General features: G+C 44.7%; 1 protein-coding gene across 1 annotated transcript in view; it reads right to left on the bottom strand.

Moving 5' to 3' along the window:
• The window catches only part of HMGA2 (high mobility group AT-hook 2), a 252,740-nt gene that overhangs the window by 37,319 nt on the left and 191,146 nt on the right, over positions 1 to 24,275 (bottom strand). Inside the window, exon 4 of the mRNA XM_063930492.1 lies at positions 22,004 to 22,030. Coding sequence (XP_063786562.1) covers positions 22,004 to 22,030 — 27 coding nt within the window. The remainder of the gene's footprint in view (positions 1 to 22,003; positions 22,031 to 24,275) is intronic.

Genomic DNA, 24,275 nt, shown 5'->3' with positions numbered 1-24,275 from the left:
GAAGTCCAGCAAATCGCATTTCTAGGGTATATTATCTCCTCAGAAGGTTTCCAAATGGAGGGTTCTAAGGTACAGGCAGTCCTGGATTGGGTGCAGCCCACTAGTTTGAAGGCGCTTCAGCGTTTTCTGGGCTTTGCGAAATTTTATAGACGGTTCATCGCTGGATTTTCGTCTATAGTGGCCCCCTTGGTGGCACTCACTAAGAAAGGGGCGGATGTTGCTCACTGGTCTTGTGAGGCCAAAGCGGCCTTTGCCCGTCTCAAAAGGGCATTTGTCTCGGCCAAGGTGCTGCGACACCCAGATCCAGAGCGTCCTTTTGTGGTAGAAGTGGATGCCTCTGAGATAGGTATTGGGGCAGTGCTCTCTCAGATGGGGGTGTCTGATAATCGCCTTCATCCCTGTGCTTACTTTTCCCGTAAATTTTCGTCTGCCGAGATGAATTATGATGTGGGTAACCGGGAATTGTTGGCTATAAAGGATGCACTCGGGGAGTGGAGACACTGGCTTGAGGGGGCTAAGTTTGTGGTCTCAATTCTCACCGACCATAAGAATCTGGCATATTTAGAGTCAGCGAAGCGGCTCAATGCCAGGCAAGCACGATGGGCTTTGTTTTTTGCTCGCTTTAATTTTTTGATAACATATCGCCCTGGGTCAAAAAACATCAAGGCTGATGCGCTCTCGCTGAGTTTTGCTCCAGTCCAAGAGACCACCGAGGAGCCATTGCCCATTGTGTCCCCATCATGTATTAAAGTGGGCATTACCCAGGACCTCTTGTCATTAGTCCTTAGAGCACAGGAGCAGGCTCCTCCAGACCTTCCGGTAGGTCTCTTGTTTGTGCCTCCTAGGTTAAGACAGCGAGTGTTCCTGGAATTCCATGCCAAGAGGTCGGCAGGGCATCCGGGTATTGCCAGAACTCGGGTGTTGGTTTCTAGGGCGGTGTGGTGGCCCTCGGTGGCTAGGGATGTGGATCAGTGGGTTCGGGCATGTGACGTTTGTGCCCGAAATAAAACTCCTAGAGGGGTTCCTGTCGGCCCATTACATCCACTCTCTATTCCATCTAAGCCATGGACCCACATTTCCATGGATTTTGTGGTGGACTTGCCCAAATCCTCGGGGATGACAGCCATTTGGGTTGTCGTTGACAGGTTTTCGAAGATGGTGCATTTCGTTCCACTGGTTGGGTTGCCATCGGCCAGACGCCTGTCTGAGTTATTTATGCAGCATGTTGTGCGCCACCACGGGTTGCCACTTGATGTGGTCTCTGACCGTGGATCCCAGTTTGTGGCCAAATTCTGGAGGGCATTTTGTTCTGATCTCCAGATTTCTGTGAGCTTGTCAGGCTACCATCCACAGTCTAATGGGCAGACGGAGAGGGTGAACCAGTCCTTGGAGCAGTTCCTCAGGTGTTATGTCTCCAAGTGTCATACTGACTGGGTTGCTCATCTGTACATGGCGGAGTTTGCCTATAACAACGCGGCTCACTCTGCTACAGGGATCTCTCCCTTCCTTTGTGTATGGGCATCATCCTAAGGCCAATTCTTTTGACCCCCTGGATTCCACGCCTGGTGGTTCCTCTGTGGTTTCGGCCCTTAGGGGTATTTGGAGGAAAGTTAAGAAAGCCCTTGTGTCTGTGTCATTAGTGACCAAAAGGGTTTTTGATAAGCGGAGAAGACCCTGCAGCTTTAAATTAGGAGACTTCGTCTGGTTGTCCACCAAGAATTTAAAGTTGAGACAGCCATCTCATAAGTTAGGCCCCCGGTTCATCGGCCTTTATAAGATCACCAGGGTTATCAATCCGGTGGCATTTCAGTTAGATCTGCCCCGTTCATTGGGTATCAATAAAACATTTCATTGTTCCCTTTTAAAACTGGCGGTTAGTAATCCTTCTTCCAGTGGAAGACCTTCTCCTCTTCTGATACGGGGTCAGAGGGAGTTTGTGGTTGAAAGGGTTCTTGACTCCAAGATGGTTCGGGGTCGGCTGTCATTTTTGGTGCACTGGAAGGGGTATGGCCCGGAGGAGCGGTCGTGGGTGCGCAGTTGTGATCTTCATGCCCCCAGACTGATACGCTCTTTCTTCTCGCAGTTCCCCGATAAATCCAGTGGTAGGGGTTCTTTGACCCCTCATCAGAGGGGGGGGTACTGTTAGGATCTCCTGTTCTGTACTGCCACGTCGCCATGGCAACCGGGAGGCAAGTGTTAGCGAAGTAACCTGAGCGCAGCTGATACTCCGGTCCGGGTTTTTACTGTGTAGTGGTTACAGGCTCTGTGCACGGCAGGGAATCCGGCGCTGGTTTTGTGCTCACAGTCTGTGAGGTCTGAGTGGGGCGTGGACAGCACCTGCTATATAAACCATCCTCTCAGGCTAGGCAAATGCTGCTGAATCTTTGTTTGTTAGTCAGTTCCAGAGAGTTAGCTAGTACTGTGTGACTTTGTATTTACTTGTTGCTTACTGCGAATAGGCCTTGGGATTCGGTACTTCATTCTGCCAATCCGGACCTAGCAGTAAGACTGGAGTCAGTTGTTTAACCTGCTGGGGTTCTTTTGCTATTCTGTGAACCCAGCAGGTTTGCGGCTGTACTCTCAGACCTGCTTGCTTAATCCTCCCTCACTGTGCAGGGCGTCCAGGTGTCAGTTTAGTGGCAGTAAGCTGAACCTGTGCCCTGCAAGTGGGGGTTAGGATTGTGGATACTCTCCTTGTGTCTATATTTCTATCTCTGACCAAGGAGTTTATTCCCACACCCGTTGGTAACCCTTTGGGGTTTTTCCTGTTGCTCTTAGCAACATCATTTTGGGTGCTCCACATGTTAAATCACTACATCTCGCTTCATTGTCCGCTCTATTCCATCTGAGCATTCCTGACACTAGGGAGACACCCAATTCCTGAGCCTTTGGGCTTCCCCGTTCATTTTGTGTTTATTAGTTATTCCATCACCTCCTGTGTATGTTGTGTTATACTGTCTGTGAGTTCGTTTTGCCTCGCATCCCTCTCTGTTCATACACCGGTATACTCCTGTTAGCACTGGTGTGCGTAACAGAAACATAAAAACAAACATGACAAATGTTTCTCCTTTTCTTTATCCTAATGCTTTGTAATTAATCATTTGAATAATAATGCTTAATTAGACCTAAGATAAACTATGTAGTTGATTAAACTTGATTTTATTTATATTAGTTTATTGATAACTAGTTTATTTCAGTTACATAAAATGACAGTGTTCAGTAACATACAGTGTATAGTGCACGCATTCACAAGGCCTACTAACCGTGTTTTGATGTGGAAACTACAATAATGTAAGTGAATAGACTCGTGCACAAACCTTTTGACAAATATTCCCTTTGTAAGGAACGTTTTGGAAACCTCAACAATGGGCGAAATACAATAGAATTCTCATAAGTAAATAGCACACTATGCTGCAGTGAGCCTGTGAGGTGTGCAAATAATCACTATTCCAATGCTCTAACAGCGAGGACTGAGTATGTTTTTCTCCTGGCCTTAACTACTGTTGTTTTTTAGTGCCTTTTGTGTGCCCTAAGGCTCAGATTCCTTTTACTGTAGGTCATTGTATGCAGACTGCCATAAAAATAGTACTTTGTAACATTGTTTAAAACACATTATTTCATTACTACTCTGATGCATTTGTCAAATTAACCACATTTTAGACCTTAAAAGGAGGGTGTACTGAAGGAATAATGGAGGGTGAAAATCTGTAGCCAAGAGACACACATACACACCTCATTAAGGCCTAGCTATGTGGTAAGGCCAAGCTGCAGCTTCCAGGTCAAGCTACTTAGCCATTGGAAAGGGACTTCAGGAAAGTAACATAAAAGGGCCTTTCAAAGTGGAAGTGCACAGTGACGTTTTTATGAGTAGCAGGCATGAGGGCTGCTGAACACTGAACAGCTCACACAGTCACTTCCACAAGCACTTCACAAAGAAAATGAACACTGCTGCATTGCAAAGAACATTCTTTAGGAGGGGGAATGGTGAGGGTGAGGGGAATAGGGAAAGGTAAAAGTTCTTGTGGACCCTTTGTGTTCTTGTATTTTTCAAATATACAATTAGAACACCCACTATGCCTCATTCCAGTGTTTCTTTGTTGTGAATTCTGAGAAAATTAGGAGCCAGTATTGCTAAACATTGATCAGACACTAAACCGTAATGGGGGTGCATTTAAAAGATGAGATGGATATATCCATTCTTCCACCCCAAATATTAATTGGGTTAATCAGACAATACATCCATGTTGGCAAAGAAGTGGTGACCAGTACATCTCATACCTAGAACACAAACGCTCTCCCTAAATATATACTGTACAATAGTGAATGTTCCTACAGAAATAACTGGAAAATCACACATTGCCATAATCAAAGCACTATGCAAAGGAAAGAGGTAATTACAAAATGTGCAGTGCAAACCCCTTCTCAATAATCCTCAGGTCGCCCCAGCTGGATTGCCTGGTCTGGTTGTCTCTAAACCATGGCGGTAGATTTACTAATCAGTGCTTTATCAAAAGCTGCCACTGGTCAGTGGCTTTGAACTATGAATTGAAAATGGCAACTAATAAATGCCAAACATTTTTAGAATTAGTTTATATTTCTATTTTAAAATGATCAATTAAACAGATTCTTGGTTAATATACCCCCTGGAGTCCACGCTCTCCCTACTCTAGTGAAGATCAGCACAAGAATGGTCAGTGCAGGGCAAGTTCCTCTTTGATGGGTTCTGGATTCAAAAACCTTGTAGCCCCACACTGAAAAACTCTGGCTCCTTCCAATTCCAGTTCAATGAACTTTGAGAGGAGCACATTACCTGCTGCATACTTCCATATTATTATATGTGCAGAAGGCCGCTCTACATCTAGTAAAGTTTAGTGGTAGATTTTTTTGCATTCCTTACTGGTCATTTCTAGACCATCGTTGAGTTACTGCATATTAATGTATGGACTCTCTTTTTCAAACCGGAGCTACATCACATTGAGATTTACCATACTATTTATAAGTCTGGTTTCATGTCCATATAATTTGGCTTGAATAGAGGTTTACACATTTCAGCAGATTTACTTCATATCAATGTTTGAGCATTTCGATAAAGTACCCCTGATGAAGTTCCGATAGGGACGAAACGCGTTGGGTCATTCTTCTACGTATGTATTGTTTGTTTCAACAAAGAAATACATGAAAAAACTGAATGTAAAAACAGTTATATCTGAATGACGTCATCTGTAAAATCAAGATGTACTATCTGTTTTATACTATATTATTATGAATAAATTTCACTACATGTAAATTGAAAAAAGTGTATGATTTTAAATTGATATATTGGTTATATTTCAACAGTACCATACATGCAAGCGCTCTCAGATCTGATATATATATATATATATATATTTATTTACCCTGTACTTGTTCTATATTGTCGTCAACTGTAAGTTGCTGTTTTCCTGTTTGCTTATTTATTTGTTTATGTACTCTGTAATTGGGCGCTGCGAACCCTTGTGGCGCCATATAAATAAAGGATAATACTAATAATAATAATACTACACACACATATATTTGTAAAATAACATACTATGAAATATTATAAAATAATTAAACTGCTTTCAGTCACACTGGATGTCCCGCTCAGTCACCTAAACTATTTTTTTTTGTATAAAGAACATATACAAAAAATATTTACAGTAACATATATTAAACCACTAGTTAGCAGCACATCAAAATTATAACAGTAATGTCAGCGCCAGCAGCTGTGCACGCCCAAACAGAGCAATACTTAAATTGCTCCGTTGAGAGCCATCTAGTGGCTAACGGTGTGTGAAACACCTGAATTCCCCCCATAGAGGTGAGTAGCAGCGTTAGCCTTTTATTACATAGAATTGGGTCTGCAAACTCTGCACAGGAAAAATCAGAGCTCAGCCTGGTTTATTTTCACAGAACTTTAATGTTATGTTATATTGGAAGGATTTTGTTTTTTGTCATAAGTCCTGTTCTGTCACAAGTACATTGTAATTTTTTTTTTTTTGCAACAATTACTTTTTTAAACTTTCATTTTACTAAAATAAATTTTAAGCTTTAACTGATTTCTTATAAAAGTTTATTCTAGATCTATTATTCAACATTATTCATGGAATGGGACTTGATTTTAAAAATGTATCCAAATGTCCCATTCCGTCACATGTAATGGCCTTCCACACATTTAGGGCCATGGTGGGAATCAAACTCAAGATCTCAGTGCTGTGAGGCAGTAATGCCAACCACTACACCAGCGTTTTTCAGCCTGTGTGCCGCAAGCAGTTGCCAGGTGTGCCGCCTATCAGAGATACCAGCCGATGCCAGCCAGTGAAGTCCGCCACCCCCCACCAGAGAGATCCGCCGCTGTAATCCAGAGATGCCTGCCCAGCTGCAGCCGCCAGCGGTAGCCAGTGCTGCACTTCCGTGAGAGCCATCCCGTGACCTATGATGAGTCATAGGTCATACACCGCACGTCCCATTCATGCCTGGAGTACCCGCCCACTGCTGCTCCGTGCTGCCTGGTCAAGTCTCAGCACTGCTCACTTCTCCCCTCTGAGAGGAAAATATTTTCTGATGTAAAAAACCCCACCCATTATTAATAAGTGTAATTACAGTGGGTTGGGGGCAGGTGTGTAGAATTATTATGGGGGCATGTGTATATAATTAGTATGTGGGGGCAGGTGTGTGGAATTACTTTGGGGGACAGGTGTGTAGAATTACCCCGTGAGGCCTTGGCAATTTTAAAGTCTTGTCGGTGTGCTGTGAGTTGAAAAAGGTTGAAAATCACTGTACTACACCATTCGTGCTGCCCAAACTAACCCTGACTACTGTTAAATAATCCAAGTAGTGATTACCCTTCTCTGATTTTCCCAAGTGGCTGCTTGTTCTTGACTACCAACAAAGAAGAGTCCCTCGCTTTGATCAAGAGAAGAAAAACAAGATAGATAGATATATATATATATATATACATATATGTACAGCAGCAGCCGGCACTCCTCAAAAGGATCAACTTGCTCAGGTGCCAGAACAGTAAATGTGTAGAAGTTCAATGCAGGAACGGCACTCAGAGACAACAGCAGGTCAAAAGCGTGTATTAGCAGTCTACGATCGTTTCGGAGCACAGAGCTCCGTCGTCAGGACAAATAGCATAGTTACACTGTGGCTATTTGTCCTGACGACGGAGCTCTGTGCTCCGAAACTATCGTAGACTGCTAATACACGCTTTTGACCTGCTGTTGTCTCTGAGTGCCGTTCCTGCATTGAACTTCTATATATATATACACACACACACACACACACACACACACACACACACACACTATATATATATATTTATTATTTTTTTAACTAAGTGGTGGGGCTGAGCGCTACACCCTATGCGATTATACCCACAGGTAGTCCATCCCAAAGTAGTAGATAGTGTCAACTGTAATAAAGTCACTTTGCACTCCCCTCACACAGAGTGGCAGCTACCCTCCAATGGACCGGTGTTCAAACGTTTTTTTCACATATAGGGGGAAATTTACTAAGCAGTTATAAGAGCGGAGAAGTGAGCCAGTGGAGAAGTGGCCCCCATCAACCAATCAGCACCTCTGTATCATTTTATAGTATACAAATTATAGATGTTACTTCAGTGCCGATTGGTTGCCATGGGCAACTTCTCCACTCGCTCACTTCTCTGCTCTTATCACTGCTCTTATCACTGCTTAGTAAATGTCCCCCTAAATCTGGAAAACAAGGATCAGAACAGCGTCTTCTAGTGCAATAAAACGTGATTCACATATGGAAACCTTCACAAACTCCAAAACACCATCAAATTAAAGTACCACCATATGGAGTGGAAACATCCACCTTTTATTTGCTTTTGTTTTGGGTCATAAGGTGGATATTATGGGTCAGCTTGGTTGTGAATAGCAGTATAGGTTCATAGATTTTCACTCAGTAAGGCCATGTATAGGAGAGAGAAAATTGGCAAAAATAGTGTAATACAGTTTAACACAGTTTATTGGCCATAAGAAACAAAAAAGCCCGTACATAGAAAAAGAATAAGCAGAGCTTTTCTTGTGAGTGGTAGGTAAGTAGTCCAAGTCAATAGCACTCAGCGCATTTCGTTCCTGTGGCAATGTGCGACGGACTCTGTTTATTCGCTAAAGGTGCTCATGTACTGATATGAAGGAGTCCATATTGTCTGGAACAGGTGCATTTTATGGTTATGCTATACAAATAATTGATAATTTCACTATAGAACTACTGTTTCCAAGAATTATACATTACACAAAAAATACAATCTATAAAACAGAAGAAAAACAAAACTGCAATACTTAAGCTTCATAAAAACTTATATGGAAGTTGCTATAAAAGATATTTTTGACAAACAGCGGCCGGCAATCCCTAATTACATTATGCCTGTATATCTCTTGCTAGAGAGCAGTGTTAGTTGTCAAGTCCCGAAGCAGCATTGTTAGAGAAAGGATAAGATTCTAACTGAATTCACACTGCCACATGGAAAAGACATCAATGGGGATATTCTAAGGAAACAGATGGAAAAGGAAGAGATTCCTGTGAATGTAGTATAAAATTTACATTATACTCCATGAACTTCCATGTAGTCCCCATGTTTATATAATGTATCACTATTTCCTTAAATTCAGATTAGGAAGCCAGCATGATCTCATGTCCTTGTTGTTAATTCTTAGCCTGAACTCCTCTCCTTTAAAGGGAAACTCATTTGAACACAAAGGATAACTGTGAAGCAGATTGACAGAATAGCTGTTCAGGGCCTCTGAACTTTTCAATGGGAATCTGACATCCTTTTAAAAACAACTATGTGACGTCAGGCAAAGTCAATTTTAAAATCATTGCTTTAATTTTTCCACAAAGAATGGTTGAATATTTCTAGAGTAAAATCCAGTGAATACAAACACAAAAATGGAAGTTTACAATCCACATTAAGTTTACATATGTATTATTACGCATAAGGAACTGTATGGTATCTGCTGGCATATCTACAGGTAATACGAAAGGTGCTCCATGAGCAACATCTTCCAACTCGACGTGGGCATACACACTGTGCGATATCACTAACAATATCGCACAGTGGAGTCATGACACGGCCGGATCATGCAGCTTTGGACGATGAGTCCAAATTGAGCTGCATGCACAACACAGAGGGCCATTAACGACCCACGGGTCCGCGCATCAGCAGTCATCAGCAGCATACACACTGATATAGTATATATCATTTAGGGGGGTAAAAATGAGCGTTACTGCTTACTATAACTCCAAGTGTGTACGGTACTTTAGAAACAGCTTTCCCCAACTGAATGTGTGATTGAGCATGGACAACCAAAGTACATTACCTAGTTGGGAAAATATTTGTAACCATTTTTTCCCCCAGCTATTGCAGATTTTCCCAAACGCGGTACTCAAGGCACCCCAACGGTCCTGGTTTTTTTTTTTTTTAAATGCAATAGTTTTTATTTTTATTTTTCAATTTTGCATCAACAATTCACACAAAAAACAAACTTAAAACTACACACATACACAATATGCACATATACAGCTGTACATATATAATGCACATGGTACATCAAGCGGATAAAATGTCTCATAAATCACACAGTCGCAAAGTGTCGGCGTCTGGGAGTAACACAACCCAAACGTATCACTTCCAATATAAGCATAAGCATAGCAGAATAAGCACAGTATATCGAAATACAACACAGCAAGGCCGGCCGCGAGGGTATCCACCTCCAAAACATCACAGAATAAAATAAGGAGAGAAATACAAATCTAGACTTTATTTATCCTTGAAATATTTAGAATCCATCCACCTGCCCCATATTGTAAACAATTTCCTCTTCACCTTCCTAGCCAGGAACACAAATTTTTCGTGTGCAACAGTTTCGTTGACAAGGGATATCCAAGCCTTAGGTGCCGGGGCCTCACCCGCCAGCCACAGCCGGGCTATACAGACCCTAGCTAAGGCACATAAATTGATGACATATCTCCTGCTAGGCGGATCTAAAGCCTCCTCGTCCACAATCAGCAGTGTACACAGCGCAGGCGTACATACGGAAGAGGGAATACCTGTATCACTTATGGTACGTATAACAGCCGTCCAGAACTGAGACACGCGCCAAGGCACAACCAAAGTAGATGCCAGAAGTCGGCACCCGTGGCTCCACACTTAGGGCACCGTGAGCTATGAGACCCCCCAATATGTGCTAACCTCACCAGGGTCATATACACTCTATGCAGAATATATAATTGTATTTGCTGGTATCTAACAGAGGAAGTGGAGATCCGATGGGCTCCCATAGCAGTATTCCATGCATCATCCGATAACATACCCACATCTGACTCCCACCTACCCCGAGGAGCAGTTAGAGGGTCAGTATGATGCATCTGAAGAATACGACCATATATCATAGAAACCAGGTGTCCCGAGTCCATCGTCTGCAACATTAATTTGACCGGGGAATCAACGAGGACCGGAGGGCCATTCGGAAACTGGGCAGCCAAAGCGTGTCTCAGCTGTAGGAATCGAAAGAAGAACCCTGAGGGGACATTATGCACCCGTTGAAGTTGTTGGAATGAGGTTAGGGTCCCATCACTATATAAGTGTCCTAAAGAGTCCCCAGTTACCCCAAACCTCCCGGACCTGAAGTTGACACAGTTCCGGCAACCCGTAAGCATTATCCAGTGGGGTATCAGGATCAACACCGTGACCACGCATCACAGAGTGCACCAATTTCCATATTAGGATGGATTGTTTAATCAGTGGCAATGTGGACATTTTGACGCTACCACAAAGGAGTAGCTGTAATGGGGAGCCCCCAGGGTAATCATGGTGCAGCATCAGCGAGTGCAAAGCCAGGGCATCGAGGTCGTTAACCCACTCCCAGACATGCGTCAGTTGCGCCGCATAATAATAAAAACGGAAGTTGGGGAGAGCCAAACCCCCCATTTCCCGTGACCTGGTCAGGGTATCCAATCTCAAACGTGCCCGCTTACTAGCCCACACCAGGGAAGAAACAACCCATTTATTTGTTTAAAAATCTTCTGCGGAATATAAACGGGAGAGTGCTGCAAAACATATAAAAGTTTGGGCTGGAAGACCATTTTTACCATATTAACCCTCCACGTGACCGTTAAAGGTAGCGTTCCCCATGCCTTCACCCGGCTACGGAGATACGTTATTTGTGGAGTAATATTTAGGGAGGAAAATTTTTGAGGATCATTAGACACCCAAATGCCCAGATATTTGAAGGAGTCCACCCACCGCAGCGGGAGAGCTACCAACGGGGAGGCAGGAACTTCGCCCCGAAGTGGGATAATAAAGGATTTCTCCCAATTAATCAGGAGCCCAGAGTATCGCCCGAACCCAATAATAATTTCCAAAATCCTAGGCATAGACTCAGCATAGCGATCCACAAACAGCAAAACGTCATCGGCATATAAGGCCACCCTGTCCTCACGGGCACCCACCTTAAAGCCAGAGATCCCCACGTCCGCCCTCAGGAGGCACGCAAGGGGTTCAATGGCCATAGCAAACAGAGTAGGGGACAGTGGGCAACCCTGTCGTGTACCTCTAGATAGGGGAAAAGAAATGAGATACGAAACCATTAACCGCCACTCTCGCCGAAGGAGAGGAATACATCAATCGAACATATTTAATGAAGTTTGGGCCTATACCAAATCTACGCATAACTTCCCACAAATAAGCCCACTCCACAGAATCAAAAGCCTTAGCGGCATCCAACGAAACGACTATGGAGGAGGAGGGGTCCTTGCAAGGGATTTGTAGATGAGTAAACAGACGTCGAGGGTTAATGGAGGTCGATTTATTGGGCATAAATCCCGTCTGGTCCGGGTGTATAATGTGATAAATAACTGTATTTAATCTACCAGCCAGCACCTTAGCCAACATTTTAATATCAGTGGGTAAGAGGGATATAGGGCGATAGGACTCAACTTTCCTAAGATCCTTGTCAGGTTTAGGGAGAACCACAATCACTGCCTCCGCCATAGACGGGGGGAGACTCCCCTGTGCAAAGATTTGGCCATACAACTCAAGTAGACGAGGGACAAAAAAATCCAGGTGGTGCCTATAGACCTCAGAAGGCATGCCATCCAAGCCCGAGGCTTTACCACTAGGGGAGGCCCTAATAGCGGCCATAATTTAATCGGATGAGATAGGTGCCTCCAAAAGGTCACAAGCCTCACTGGATAAGGTGGGGAAACAAACATTGTCTAAATAATCGTTCAGTTGCGACGGAGTACAATCCAGTTTAGATTCATATAAGCGGCTATAATAGGATACAAATTCAGCCGCCATTTGTGGAGTCTGAGTCAGGGAAACACCATCAGAGTTCACAATCTCAACCACAACACTAGTAGGTCTATCACCCTGGGCCAAAGAGGGACGGCCTATCACCAGTAGCGTAAAAGGTATGGGATGAGAAAAGGAGTCTATGCTGAGTCTTCTCCATTAGGTAATCCTTCCATTCCCTCTGAGCCGATAACCAGGCTAGCTTAGAACTGTTTAAAGAATCTTGTAAGTATTGTAATTCTGCAGCGACACTCTGGGCCTCCAACTCAGCCTCCCGTCGCCTATAGAAGGACTTCAAACTAGACACCCGTTTAATCAAACTCCCCCGCAGAAAGGCTTTAAACGTGTCCCATAGATTAGAGACAGCTTTTTCGGCACTGTTCAATACAAAAAATTCCCGCCATGCGGCCACCAGGTAAGAGCCGTCCCCCATGTGAACGAGCCAAAATGGATTACATTTCCATACAGCTTGGCCCCTAGAACAGTTAAAGTCTAAAGTAAAGGTCAAAGGGGAGTGATCTGATATACCCCTAGTCTCATATCTAATAATACCAACCCGGGGAACCATGTTGCTCGAGAGGAGGGCCAGGTCGATCCTGGAGAACGAAGAATGAGAGTGAGAGAAACAGGAGTATTGTTTAAGAGACGGGTGTCTCAATCTACAGGGATCGACCAGGCCCAACCCCGACACCACATTTGCAAAAGTGGATCTCCCAGGACACGCAGCAGATGGAGATATAGAGAGCCTGTCCATCGCCGCATCTAGCACATTATTGAAATCCGCGAGGCAAATAACAGATATCCCGGGGGATGAGGCCATGAACCCAGCAGCCTTCTTAAGAACATCAGGAGAGTAGGGAGGGGGCACATAAACAGCTAGAAGGAGGACAGGGACATAAAATAGTCTACATTTCAAAAACACATATCTCCCCCATGGATCCGTTTGTATAGACTCCAGCACGAAGGGGATGGTCCGCCTAATAAGGACTGAAACTCCACGAGAGGCAGAAGTATGCATGGAGTGGTACGCCCATCCCACCCAGTGCCTTTTCAATGAAAGAATCTTACTCCCCACCAAGTGTGTTTCCATAAGGCAGACAATATCAGCGGCATAATGTTTAATCTGTCGGAGTACCAGGGACCTCTTAACTTTATCATTGAGCCCTCTCACATTCCACGATAACACTTTAAGCCCAGCCATAGTGCATCAAAAGTATAATAAATGCAACACCCCGCAGCCAGCCAATTCCGCCATGCATAAATTCAGTTACCAGACACCATTGCTTAAATAGTACAGCAGCAAACAATGTACATTCATAACATACATTTCCACACAAAAGGTAAGTACAACCCAAAACCTTCCCCCACCCACCTCCCTGTATACCACCCCCAACATGCAGCATACTTGTTATAGTTATGGACTAAGTGCAAATACCTAAGAATACAAATAAACAAAACTTTGTAGCACCATTAATTAGTGCAAACACACCTTAATCGGGGCCAAGAATATAATGACTCTCGGGAGAAAAAGAGGTAGTCTCCAGCCACCAACCCCCCCCCCCCCCCCCCCCGAAAAATGGAAGGGAAATCATAGAGATCCGCCCCCTAGGTCTATTCATGCCCAAAATGAAACATACACGGATATCAAAGAACCAAACATATCAAGCCAAGAATATAACCCCCCCACCCCCCATAAGCAAAGCAAACATAATAAGTAACAAGAAAATCAAAAACAGGAGAAAGTCAGCTTCAGGGTTAGGCCGGAGATTCACAGATTTTCAAGGGCACGCCTCGCCGGGAATAGTCTGTCCAGCCACACCATGGCCTCACGAGGAGTTGTGAAAAACTTTGTTTCCCCATCAGCCACCACCCGCAGCCTGGATGGGAAGAGCATGGCATATGGCAGGTCAAGTTCACGGAGCCTCCTCTTGACAGGCAGGAACTGAGCCCTATCCTTTTGTACATCCACCGCAAAATCCGGGAATACCGATATAGGCGACCCATTCCATTTTAAAGGGCCTTTGGTACGAGCCAGCTTCAAAACTGTGTCCCGAACTTAGCAATAAAGGTGCGGGGTGGAGCCCCTGGAGGCAGCGGGCGCATCGGAACTCTATGGGCCCATTCAACAGTGAAGTAAGGCGAAAACTCCTCAGATCCAAAGGCATCCCGGAGCCATTTTATGAGAAACGGACGTTATTGCGCCACAGATGTCCCTCCATATACGTCAGCTTTTTGCGCACATCTGTCATCTGAGATTCCAAAGCATCAGTGCGACGACCCAGCGGGCCGACAGAGTCTTCAACATTGGATATACGGGTCTCAGCCTCTCCCACTCTCTCTCTCACCCGCTGAAGGTCCTGATGAATAATGGAGAGATCAGACTGCACTTGCCCGATTTTATCAGCCAGACGCGCCTCGCTGGCAGTCACCGCATCTAGTACTCTCTGCAGTGCGGCATCCGGAGGGTCAGAAGAGGCGGAACTATACGCAGGAGATGGGGGCGATGCCTCAGATCTTACAGTCTCCCCCTTCCGCTGCTGAGGACCAGGGTCACAAACAAACTTATCCATTGCTCCTACCGTCGCGCCAGTCTGGCGACCCCTCACCATTTTGGACAACACGGTGTCGTTCCCTCCGGCCAGCAGAGTATATCAAAGCAAATACAGGCAAAGAGGGGCGCCCACACCACCACCCTACACACCGGCCAGTGGGTGCGAGAGAGTATATAGATATGTATAGATAGACAACAGGGCCAAAGTCTCCAGTTATAATGCAAAGTGTCCACATAATGTAGCAGTGATGCAGGGACTGTCACCCCCAAACAACGCCGTGGGACGTAGAGGATCAATCCCCCGGCACCAACCTCCAGACACAGCAGGGAAGCTCGCTCCACAGATGAGGGAAGGGTCAGCGGGCCAGAGGAGGGAAACAGGAGGATGGAGGAAAGGGTGTATGCAGCCCAATGACCACCCAGCCAGCACAGTTGAGGCTCCAAGTGTTAACCTTCCCCGCAGTAGTGAGTGTGCACCCTGTGTACCTGGGTCCCAGTGTGGATGGGGACACACAGCAGCAGGGGGTCCAGAGAATGGCCGCTAGGGCAGGCAGCCAGCAGCATGCAGGGTGGCCATGCTCCCCTCCAGACTTCACCCACGACTAGAAGGGTCAGGCAGTGCAGTCCCGCAGTCCGTGTATCGGTGCCCCGGCCGGCTGCAGCGGGCGGCAGCGGACAGCGGGAGCCACACTTCCGGTTTCCCGGACAGCGCGAGCCCCCGGATACTGCAGGAGGCTGACGGGGCGGCAGAGGAGAGCCCGGCTCTCCCGTCGTCCAGGTACTTGGCTGGCAGCAGCGGGGAACAGAAGCCGGACTTCCGGTTAGAACACGAGGCAGCAGCCCCACACGCCGACCCAGCATAGATCAGGGCCCACAGGCACACAAGGCTTCAGAACCTCCGTAGACAGCAGCAGCAGGCTTAAACCCGTTCCGGGGGGGGCAGGAGATGCTCACACACCGATGGCCCCAGTATTAGACCCAAGGGGGGGGGGGGGGAAGTACAGGATATATATTCAGGATGAAGTGGCTGGAGAGCTGCACAGTGCAAGTGCTACTCCATCCCCGTCCAGGCCACGCCCCCCAACGGTCCTGGTTTTAAATGTATGCATGATTGGCCACAGTTGACTTAATTAGTACCTTAGTCAATTTGATTTAACCATATGTGCTGAGCCATGGATATACCTAAAACCTGGACTGTTGGGGTGCCTTGAGGACAGAGTTTGGGAACCTCTGAGCTATTGACATTAGCGCCATTAAAAAAAATAATCTATTTTTGGGACAGTTTAATAAATAAGCCTCTGTTTTACATCTTGACAATTAGGTAATTGTTACAATTTTTTGATACATCAATTTCCCTTAAAATAAAACTAGTCCATAGATTGTAAGCTCGCGAGCAAGGCCTTCCTCCCTCTATGACTGTTTGTTAGGGATCGGTATGCTATCGGACGGGATGCCAGTGGTCATAATACAGACACCGGCATCCCGATGGTCAAGATGCCGACCGGGGTGAGGTAAGTATTTTACTCACTCCCCCCCCCCCCCCCACACCCCTCTTAGTGTCTTACCCTTACTCTCTCCCCTTAGTGCCTAAACCTAGCCCCCCCCCCCTTCATGGTGCCTAGCCCTAACACCCCACCACCGGCTCAGGTAGCACCTAAACCTAACACAGCAAAATCCTACTGCTCCCAGCTATACTTACCTTTGGGATCCTGGCTGTTGGTATTCTGACTTCGGGATGCTGACTTGGTTGGTATTACGGTGTCAGTGTTTTCCGACTGGTGTCGGGATTCCGGAGTCCTATTTCGACTGCCGGGATATCGGAGGTATACAGTTTGTTATTGCACCGTTTTAATCTATATAGAAGTGATGTCCCAAACTTCAACCCCAAAACGTTATTAACAATTGTACTTTAGCATAGGAATTTGCATATTGTAAACAAAAATAGTTTAAAACAGGGTTGACCCTGATAAGTGTGAGGACGCCTGGATGAGTGTCTCCCATTGCCAGCACTAGCAGATTCAGCTTAGCAGGTGGAATGGCTGATGGCAAGTTTTACACAGCAGAACTAGTGGCCAGGAACAAAATGGAGCTTCTACCTTAGAACACGTTCACAGGTTGTTGTTTTTAGCATCTTATACTTCGAAAACACCACAATGACATGCTTATATTTCATCTACATTCACTAGAGTGGAGACATTAAAAAAGAAAAAGGGTTTTCTTTAAAAAGAAATAAATATATTGTGTCCTCGGGTGGCAACAATAGTATGTAATATTTTTTGCAATTGCAGAGCAGCAGAAAATGTTGGCGCTTTACAAATAATAGATCGGGGACAGTGGAAAATAGAGGCACACTGTCTGGAGGTGATCCACCAGTGCACTTTGGCAGCCACTACCTTTACTGGCGGGTTTGGTAAGGGATCCTGACCGTGAGGATGCCAGCGGTCAGAATACAGACACATTTTAGTAAGTGATGCCCAATTTGACTGCATTTGATTATGGATGCCAAGTAGAGGTATCAGCAGTCTTAAAAGAAGTGGTGAATGGGGAATGTGCTTCAGGACAGTCAGTGAGTAAAATGGTCCAAAAACCCACGCATCATCACACACTTCATTTAATTTATCTGATTCAGGAAAAACTACAGGTAGTTTTTTCACACTCCACAAAATACCCTTTTTTGTGGTACTTGTAGTATCAGAAATATGTAACACCTCCTTCATTGCCCTTAACAAGTAACGTGTGGCCCTAAAAGAAAAATACGTTTGTTTCTTCACCGTCGACACTGGAGTCAGTGTCCGTGTCTGTGTCGACCGACTGAGGTAAAAAGACGTTTTAACGCCCCTGACAGTGTTTGAGACGCCTGGACAGGTACTAATTGGTTTGCCGGCCGTCTCATGTCGTCAACCGACCTTGCAGCGTGTTGACATTATCACGTAATTCCTTAAATAAGCCATCCATTCCGGTGTCGACTCCCTAGAGAGTGACATCACCATTACAGGCAATTGCTCCGCCTCCTCACCAACATCGTCCTCATACATGTCGACACACACGTACCGACACACAGCACACACACAGGGAATGCTCTGATAGAGGACAGGACCCCACTAGCCCTTTGGAGAGACAGAGGGAGAGTTTGCCAGCACACACCAAAACGCTATAATTATACAGGGACAACCTTTATATAAGTGTTTTTCCCTTATAGCATCTTAATATATATAATCATATCGCCAAATAAGTGCCCCCCCTCTCTGTTTTAACCCTGTTTCTGTAGTGCAGTGCAGGGGAGAGCCTGGGAGCCTTCCCACCAGCATTTCTGTGAGGGAAAATGGCGCTGTGTGCTGAGGAGAATAGGCCCCGCCCCCTTTTCGGCGGGCTTCTTCTCCCGTTTTTCTGAGACCTGGCAGGGGTTAAATACATCCATATAGCCCCAGGGGCTATATGTGATGTATCTTTTAGCCAGTATAGGTATTTCATTGCTGCCCAGGGCGCCCCCCAACAGCGCCCTGCACCCTCAGTGACCGCTGGTGTGAAGTGTGTGACAACAATGGCGCACAGCTGCAGTGCTGTGCGCTACCTCATGAAGACTGAAAAGTCTTCTGCCGCCGGTTTCTGGACCTCTTCACTTTTCGGCATCTGCAAGGGGGTCGGCGGCGCGGCTCCGGGACCGGACTCCATGGCTGGGCCTGTGTTCGATCCCTCTGGAGCTAATGGTGTCCAGTAGCCTAAGAAGCCAATCCATCCTGCACGCAGGTGAGTTCACTTCTTCTCCCCTAAGTCCCTCGTTGCAGTAAGCCTGTTGCCAGCAGGACTCACTGTAAAATAAAAAACCTAAAAACTTTTTCCAAGCAGCTCTTTAGGAGAGCCACCTAGATTGCACCCTGCTCGGACGGGCACAAAAACCTAACTGAGGCTTGGAGGAGGGTCATAGGGGGAGGAGCCAGTGCACACCACCTGATCCTAAAGCTTTATTTTTGTGCCCTGTCTCCTGCGGAGCCGCTAATCCCCATGGTCCTGACGGAGTCCCCAGCATCCACTAGGACGTCAGAGAAAACTATTGAGCACTACAGCCACTCAGTAAAGTCTTCTGCTGTTGAGAATGAAGTTTAGATTTCTGATCTTTTATGTAAACACACCATATTTACACACTATCCAGGAGACTCAGGAATTTTCAGTGAGTTCTCTGGAAAGTGGGTGGCCTTTCCACATGGGCAGTGTAATGCCAGGAATTGCTGATTGGTGGGAAAGGTGCTGGGTCAATAAGCCACAATCCAACTGATACATTTTGGCCCTTATAGATCTGTGATTGTGGCATTATGACGTGATGGGGTGGAGCTAAATATCAGCTGCTGCTCTTCTCTGGGATTCTTTGGAGAGTATGTAACAAACGTCCGCAGATATGAAAGACACTCATCACATTTACTTGTATATCTGCTAGTTTGAACTTTAATGTGTTGTCACATAACGGAAATTAAAATATGCTCTAACCAGAACTACATTAACGTGATAATGAAAAACCATTAAACTACGATATCGCACCACTTGGCAGCCTATGGCCTAGAAACAAAAACGCACAAATATATTATATACAGTTCTTCTGGTCTCTGACATGCTCAGTAGATGTCTAAACTCTCAGGTAATGACAAAACTGATGCTGGTGGTAGGGGTAAGAGCATAGACTAACTGTCAGTAGGCGGGATACAAACAAACACCATTTTTGCAGTCAAACCTCCGATAATACGGTTTTCGGAGGTTTGGATGCTTTTTACTTATGCACCAATCTCCGGAATGGAACACATTCTGAAGCTTGGACCCTATGGCTTCCATTCACATTGCCCTCTGTGGTGCATGAGTCAGCAGACGTATGCGCAAATGGACTCCTGGCTCATAAACTTGGATTTCCCACACAGCAAATGAGAACTCTTTGTGAGAGTGGTCATTTGCCAAAGTCTTCATGCATACGGCGTTCATAAACGCTGATGTGCATGTGGTGAGTGGCAGGATGCACCCGCACAGTGGGGGTCATTCAGAGTTGATCGCTCGCTGCAGTTTTTTGCAGCACAGTGAACAGGTTACAACTATGCATGCGTATGCACCGCAATACGCAGGCGCGTCGTACGGGTACAAAGCGGATCGTTGCTTAGCGATGGATTTAACGAAGAATCCATTCGCACAGCCGATCGCAAGGAGATTGACAGGAAGAGGGTGTTTATGGGTGTTGACTGACCGTTTTCAGGGAGTGTTTGGAAAAACGCAGGCATGTCCAAACGTTTGCAGGGCAGGTGTCTGACATCAATTCCGGGACCAAAAAGACTGAAGTGATCGCAAGGGCTGAGTAAGTCCAGAGCTACTCAGAAACTGCAAAAAACTTTCATCCCGCTTGGCTGCACACGCATTCGCACACTTGCAAAGCGAAAATACACTCCCCCGTGGGCGGCGACTATGCGTTTTCACGGCTGCTATAAGTAGCTAGTGAGCGATCAACTCGGAATGAGGGTCTGTATCTGTAATGTAGCCATTACAAGTAAGGGTAGATTTCGGTTATTCATTTGTTCATCTGTAGATTTGTTAGCGCCAATCTACAGAGAAAGTGATAAGATGGGAAATATCCAGAAGGCATTTTTTAGTAATGTTTTGTGAAAATGTATGGCCACCTAATGGCCTACATAGCAACTAACACGGAGGCTAGGCAGCTAGCCTGGGCCCCGTTAATGCCCCCTTTAAAAAAACCCCCACAAAACCTTTAAAACAACCTTTAATGCGCCACCCAGCCAGAGTCACACACAAGAGGGTATAGGTAGGGTGTTGGAGGATGCAATTGTTTCCACCAACCAGGAGAGACTGACAACAGTGGCAGCAGCCTCCGTGGACCCACTGCAGCCAAGCACACAGCAGCTGGGCTGAGGAGAGGCTACTGTCAGCTGACAGGTAAGAAGGGAAATGAGGTGGACCCCGCTGGGCTCCTCCAAGAAGCTCAGGTAATTATAACCCTCTTCCCTTCCATGACACCACGGACCTTTCCAAACAATCATGCCTGTAAACCCCTATTTGGACACTTTTTCACCAACCACTGGAGCACGCTCCTTATCGTCCCCTCAGTTGGTCACAGATTAAATTTTTTTGTAAATTGTGCATACTTGTGACCCAGGAAATGACATGGCCAAAATACTGGTATATAATAGGCCCCACTGGTCTATGAAAAGGGGCACAGTCAAAATGATGCAATTCTCACAGAATGACATCATACTGGTCCTGCCCCATTCTCATGGACCTGCAATTTGTAGTGTTATAATTTAAATGGAAGTGGGCTGGATGTGGGAAGGTTACCAACACTTCATGTTCTGAGGGAACAGTGCACTGTGGGAGAAAGCAGGAAGACAACAGTCTCTTCCTTGCTTTCCCCAGTGTGAGTTGACATATCGCCGTATACAACTGGCATCATGTTTTGAGCAAAAGATGAAAGCAGCAAATCTTCTCTCATGTCTATAAACTGTGGATCTGCAGAGCTCAAAGTGTGAGCTACTGTATGGCGGCTGCAGGAGTGTAGGAAGCTGAACGAAAAGGACAACACTTTGATTTCTCCACACTTTTCAGATTGCTACATACAAAGATATAGAAGTTGTTGCTTTTCTACATAGGCCCCTAAAATAACTTTGGGACATTTTTAAATATCCATGGCACAACATATATTCTTCTCTTAATATTTCTGCCAATATTTTGCATACAAAGACGCAGCAACAGAGGACCATGGGTCACACCATCAGACCCCAGAACAACTGGTTTCCCAGAATGTCCATCGCAACGAAGACGCTGGGCCCAGTGACACTGTCTGCAGAGACAGCTGCTAGCTTTGACTCCTGCTCCAGTCGCAATATGCCTGCTTTTTATTTGCCATGTTACCTCCCGCAAACGGTCTGTCAATCACTCAACGTCCTAACCCACACTACGACCGTGGTCTCAAGACCATCATGGCACATGCGCAGTGCGACTCAAATGCATGCGCAGTAGACAAAAAAAAAACATGGTCAATTTGTGAAAGTATCCAAACTGTGTCCACCTGGAACCTGCCCCATGGTCAATGAAAGTATTTTTAAGTAATAAATAAAATGATTTACCTGACCGGACTTCTTCTCTTGTTGTGGCTGCAAAGAAAAATAAAACACACATTTAATAATACAAATCAGAGACATTACATGTAAAAAGTACAAACTAACAATAACTTCAAAGTCACAGTCACAAACTATACAAAGAAATGAAGTGAAACTTTGAGTTAAGTTTGTTATTGTCAAGGTAAAGATTCTTTGCTGAATTGTCTCCAAAAATCTCAAGCATTTTAAAAGTTATAATAGTGTCATCTTTCTCTCCCAAGCCTGAGCATTTCCTAGACAGATTTAGAGGGACTACAATCTAAGGTTGGTCAGCTGGGACAACACTTGCCACAGACAACTCATAAAAACATGTCATGGAGCTTAACAGTACTGGATGCAACGTCAATCTTTAGTTCAACTGCAGACAAGATTTTTATTTCTTTTTATTACATTTTTAGGAGACACATCATTGTTACAATGCTCTAGTAAATAAAATCTTAGTATGTTTGAAAATAAATGTACTGTTATTAACATTGATTTTTAAATATATTATAAATTACACGTAAATTGCATTTTATGTCTTTCGTTATTACTCATATTTATGCAGATAGGGTGAGCACAGAAGTAATTTTTTCCCCAGGGATGCAACTTTACTATTTTAATGTTCTAGCAAAAACACAAAAGAAAACAAAAATTAAAACTATGGAATTTCAAAGGAACAAGTATAGTTAGATAGTTGCCCCCCCCCCCCCCCCTTAGAGAGCAAGAAGAGAGACCCTTGTTTATTATCCATGGAAACCGCCGTGCTGAAGAACTGTATGCTGTGCAAACTCCGAACACATAAGTTTCCATGGCAATAAAAAGAATTTGCACTACTTTGTTATTAAAATAGAAGATACATATTGGTAAAATCTTTGAAAGCATGAACTGTGTTTTGTAACAGTGCAGTTTATATACTTTTTAGAGACAAAACATGATGGAAAGTTTCACCTTTGTTTCATGGCTAGTTGCTTAGTAACACTCAATTTGCACACATAATTTATCAACCAATTGCTCAACTTAATATTGCTAGTATAGAACTAGTGGCAAGTCTACTTTGTTCTAGATCATAAGAATGTCTACTTTGTTCTAGATCATAAAAATATAGGTGGGGCAAAAAAGAATTAAAAAGTATAAAATAAGAGCCTACTGTATTTTCCCTTTAAATACTTCTTGGGGTTACACTACTAAAATTGCATTACCTTGATATTAATCACACCTGAAATGATGCTAAAACCCACATTAAAAACAAGAGAATCTTCTAGCCCGGTTGATTCCAGCTCCTTAGCAAATCTCTGCATCGCTTGGCTTCAGGTCCTGAACTCATGTGACTTTGCCACACTGAAAGTCAATGAAAAAGCTGCCTGCTCAACCAAATGTTCCATGAATTACTTTCTGACACTTCAATGAGAGAAAGACAATGTCTGAATCCGGGCCAGCTCTGGCATCCTGCCCAGTATGTGTCACAGTAATTCTGAAAGCTGCCCTTCTAAAAAATGAACTTCATATTTCTCAGACCACCATACAAACAGACCCTTGAAAGGTTTCAGTGCTTGTCAGGGTTATAACTGTGTGCATGTTTTTCCAGCTTGTGGCACCCATGGCTCAATATACTACATGGAGGGCATTTTTTTTCATGTGTTTTTAGATTTATGAATGGTATGCTGCAAAATGTACAGATCATTGAACACACTCTACAAACAAACCATAGTTAAACTAGAAAAAAAGGCAGGCAAATATTTTATTCTATGTCTGCAGGAAGGACTTTTTTTTTACATTTCAGGATTTCATCTTTCCATATAAAAACACAATATAAAAAAAAATCCTTACATAACACAATTCTTAAATCATCAAATGTCCATAAAAAGCTATGTAAGGTTGGTAGGCTGGCTTGTGTGTGCTCAATCTAGAGGCAGTGGGAAAAACTAAAAATATTTAAGTGACACTGAATGATGGCAGTGGGTAATAGGCACAATAGATTGAGAGCATAAAAAGGACATTGCTGGAGCTGTCACAAACAACAGTGTCATATGTATATAGAGAACGAGTCTTCATTTCCGTAGTCTGAAATGCACCATTAATAAAATGGGTTAAAAGAAGCTCAAATGATGTGTGCAAATTGACAAGTTCACACTGCACAAATAACTCGGTATATTGCCAGTTCGTCGCGGGTCGATGTGCGGTGTGAAAGGGGTAAGTCCCGAAATTCCCGGGTCGTCTGACCCGGTGTTTCAACCCAGGAATAAAGCAGGGTTATTAC

The sequence above is a fragment of the Pseudophryne corroboree genome, chromosome 6, assembly GCF_028390025.1.
Source record: "Pseudophryne corroboree isolate aPseCor3 chromosome 6, aPseCor3.hap2, whole genome shotgun sequence".
NCBI classification, from domain to species: Eukaryota; Metazoa; Chordata; class Amphibia; order Anura; family Myobatrachidae; genus Pseudophryne; species Pseudophryne corroboree.
The sequence above is the reverse complement of the archived record's forward strand: the minus strand, read 5'-3'. Positions and strand labels throughout refer to the sequence as shown.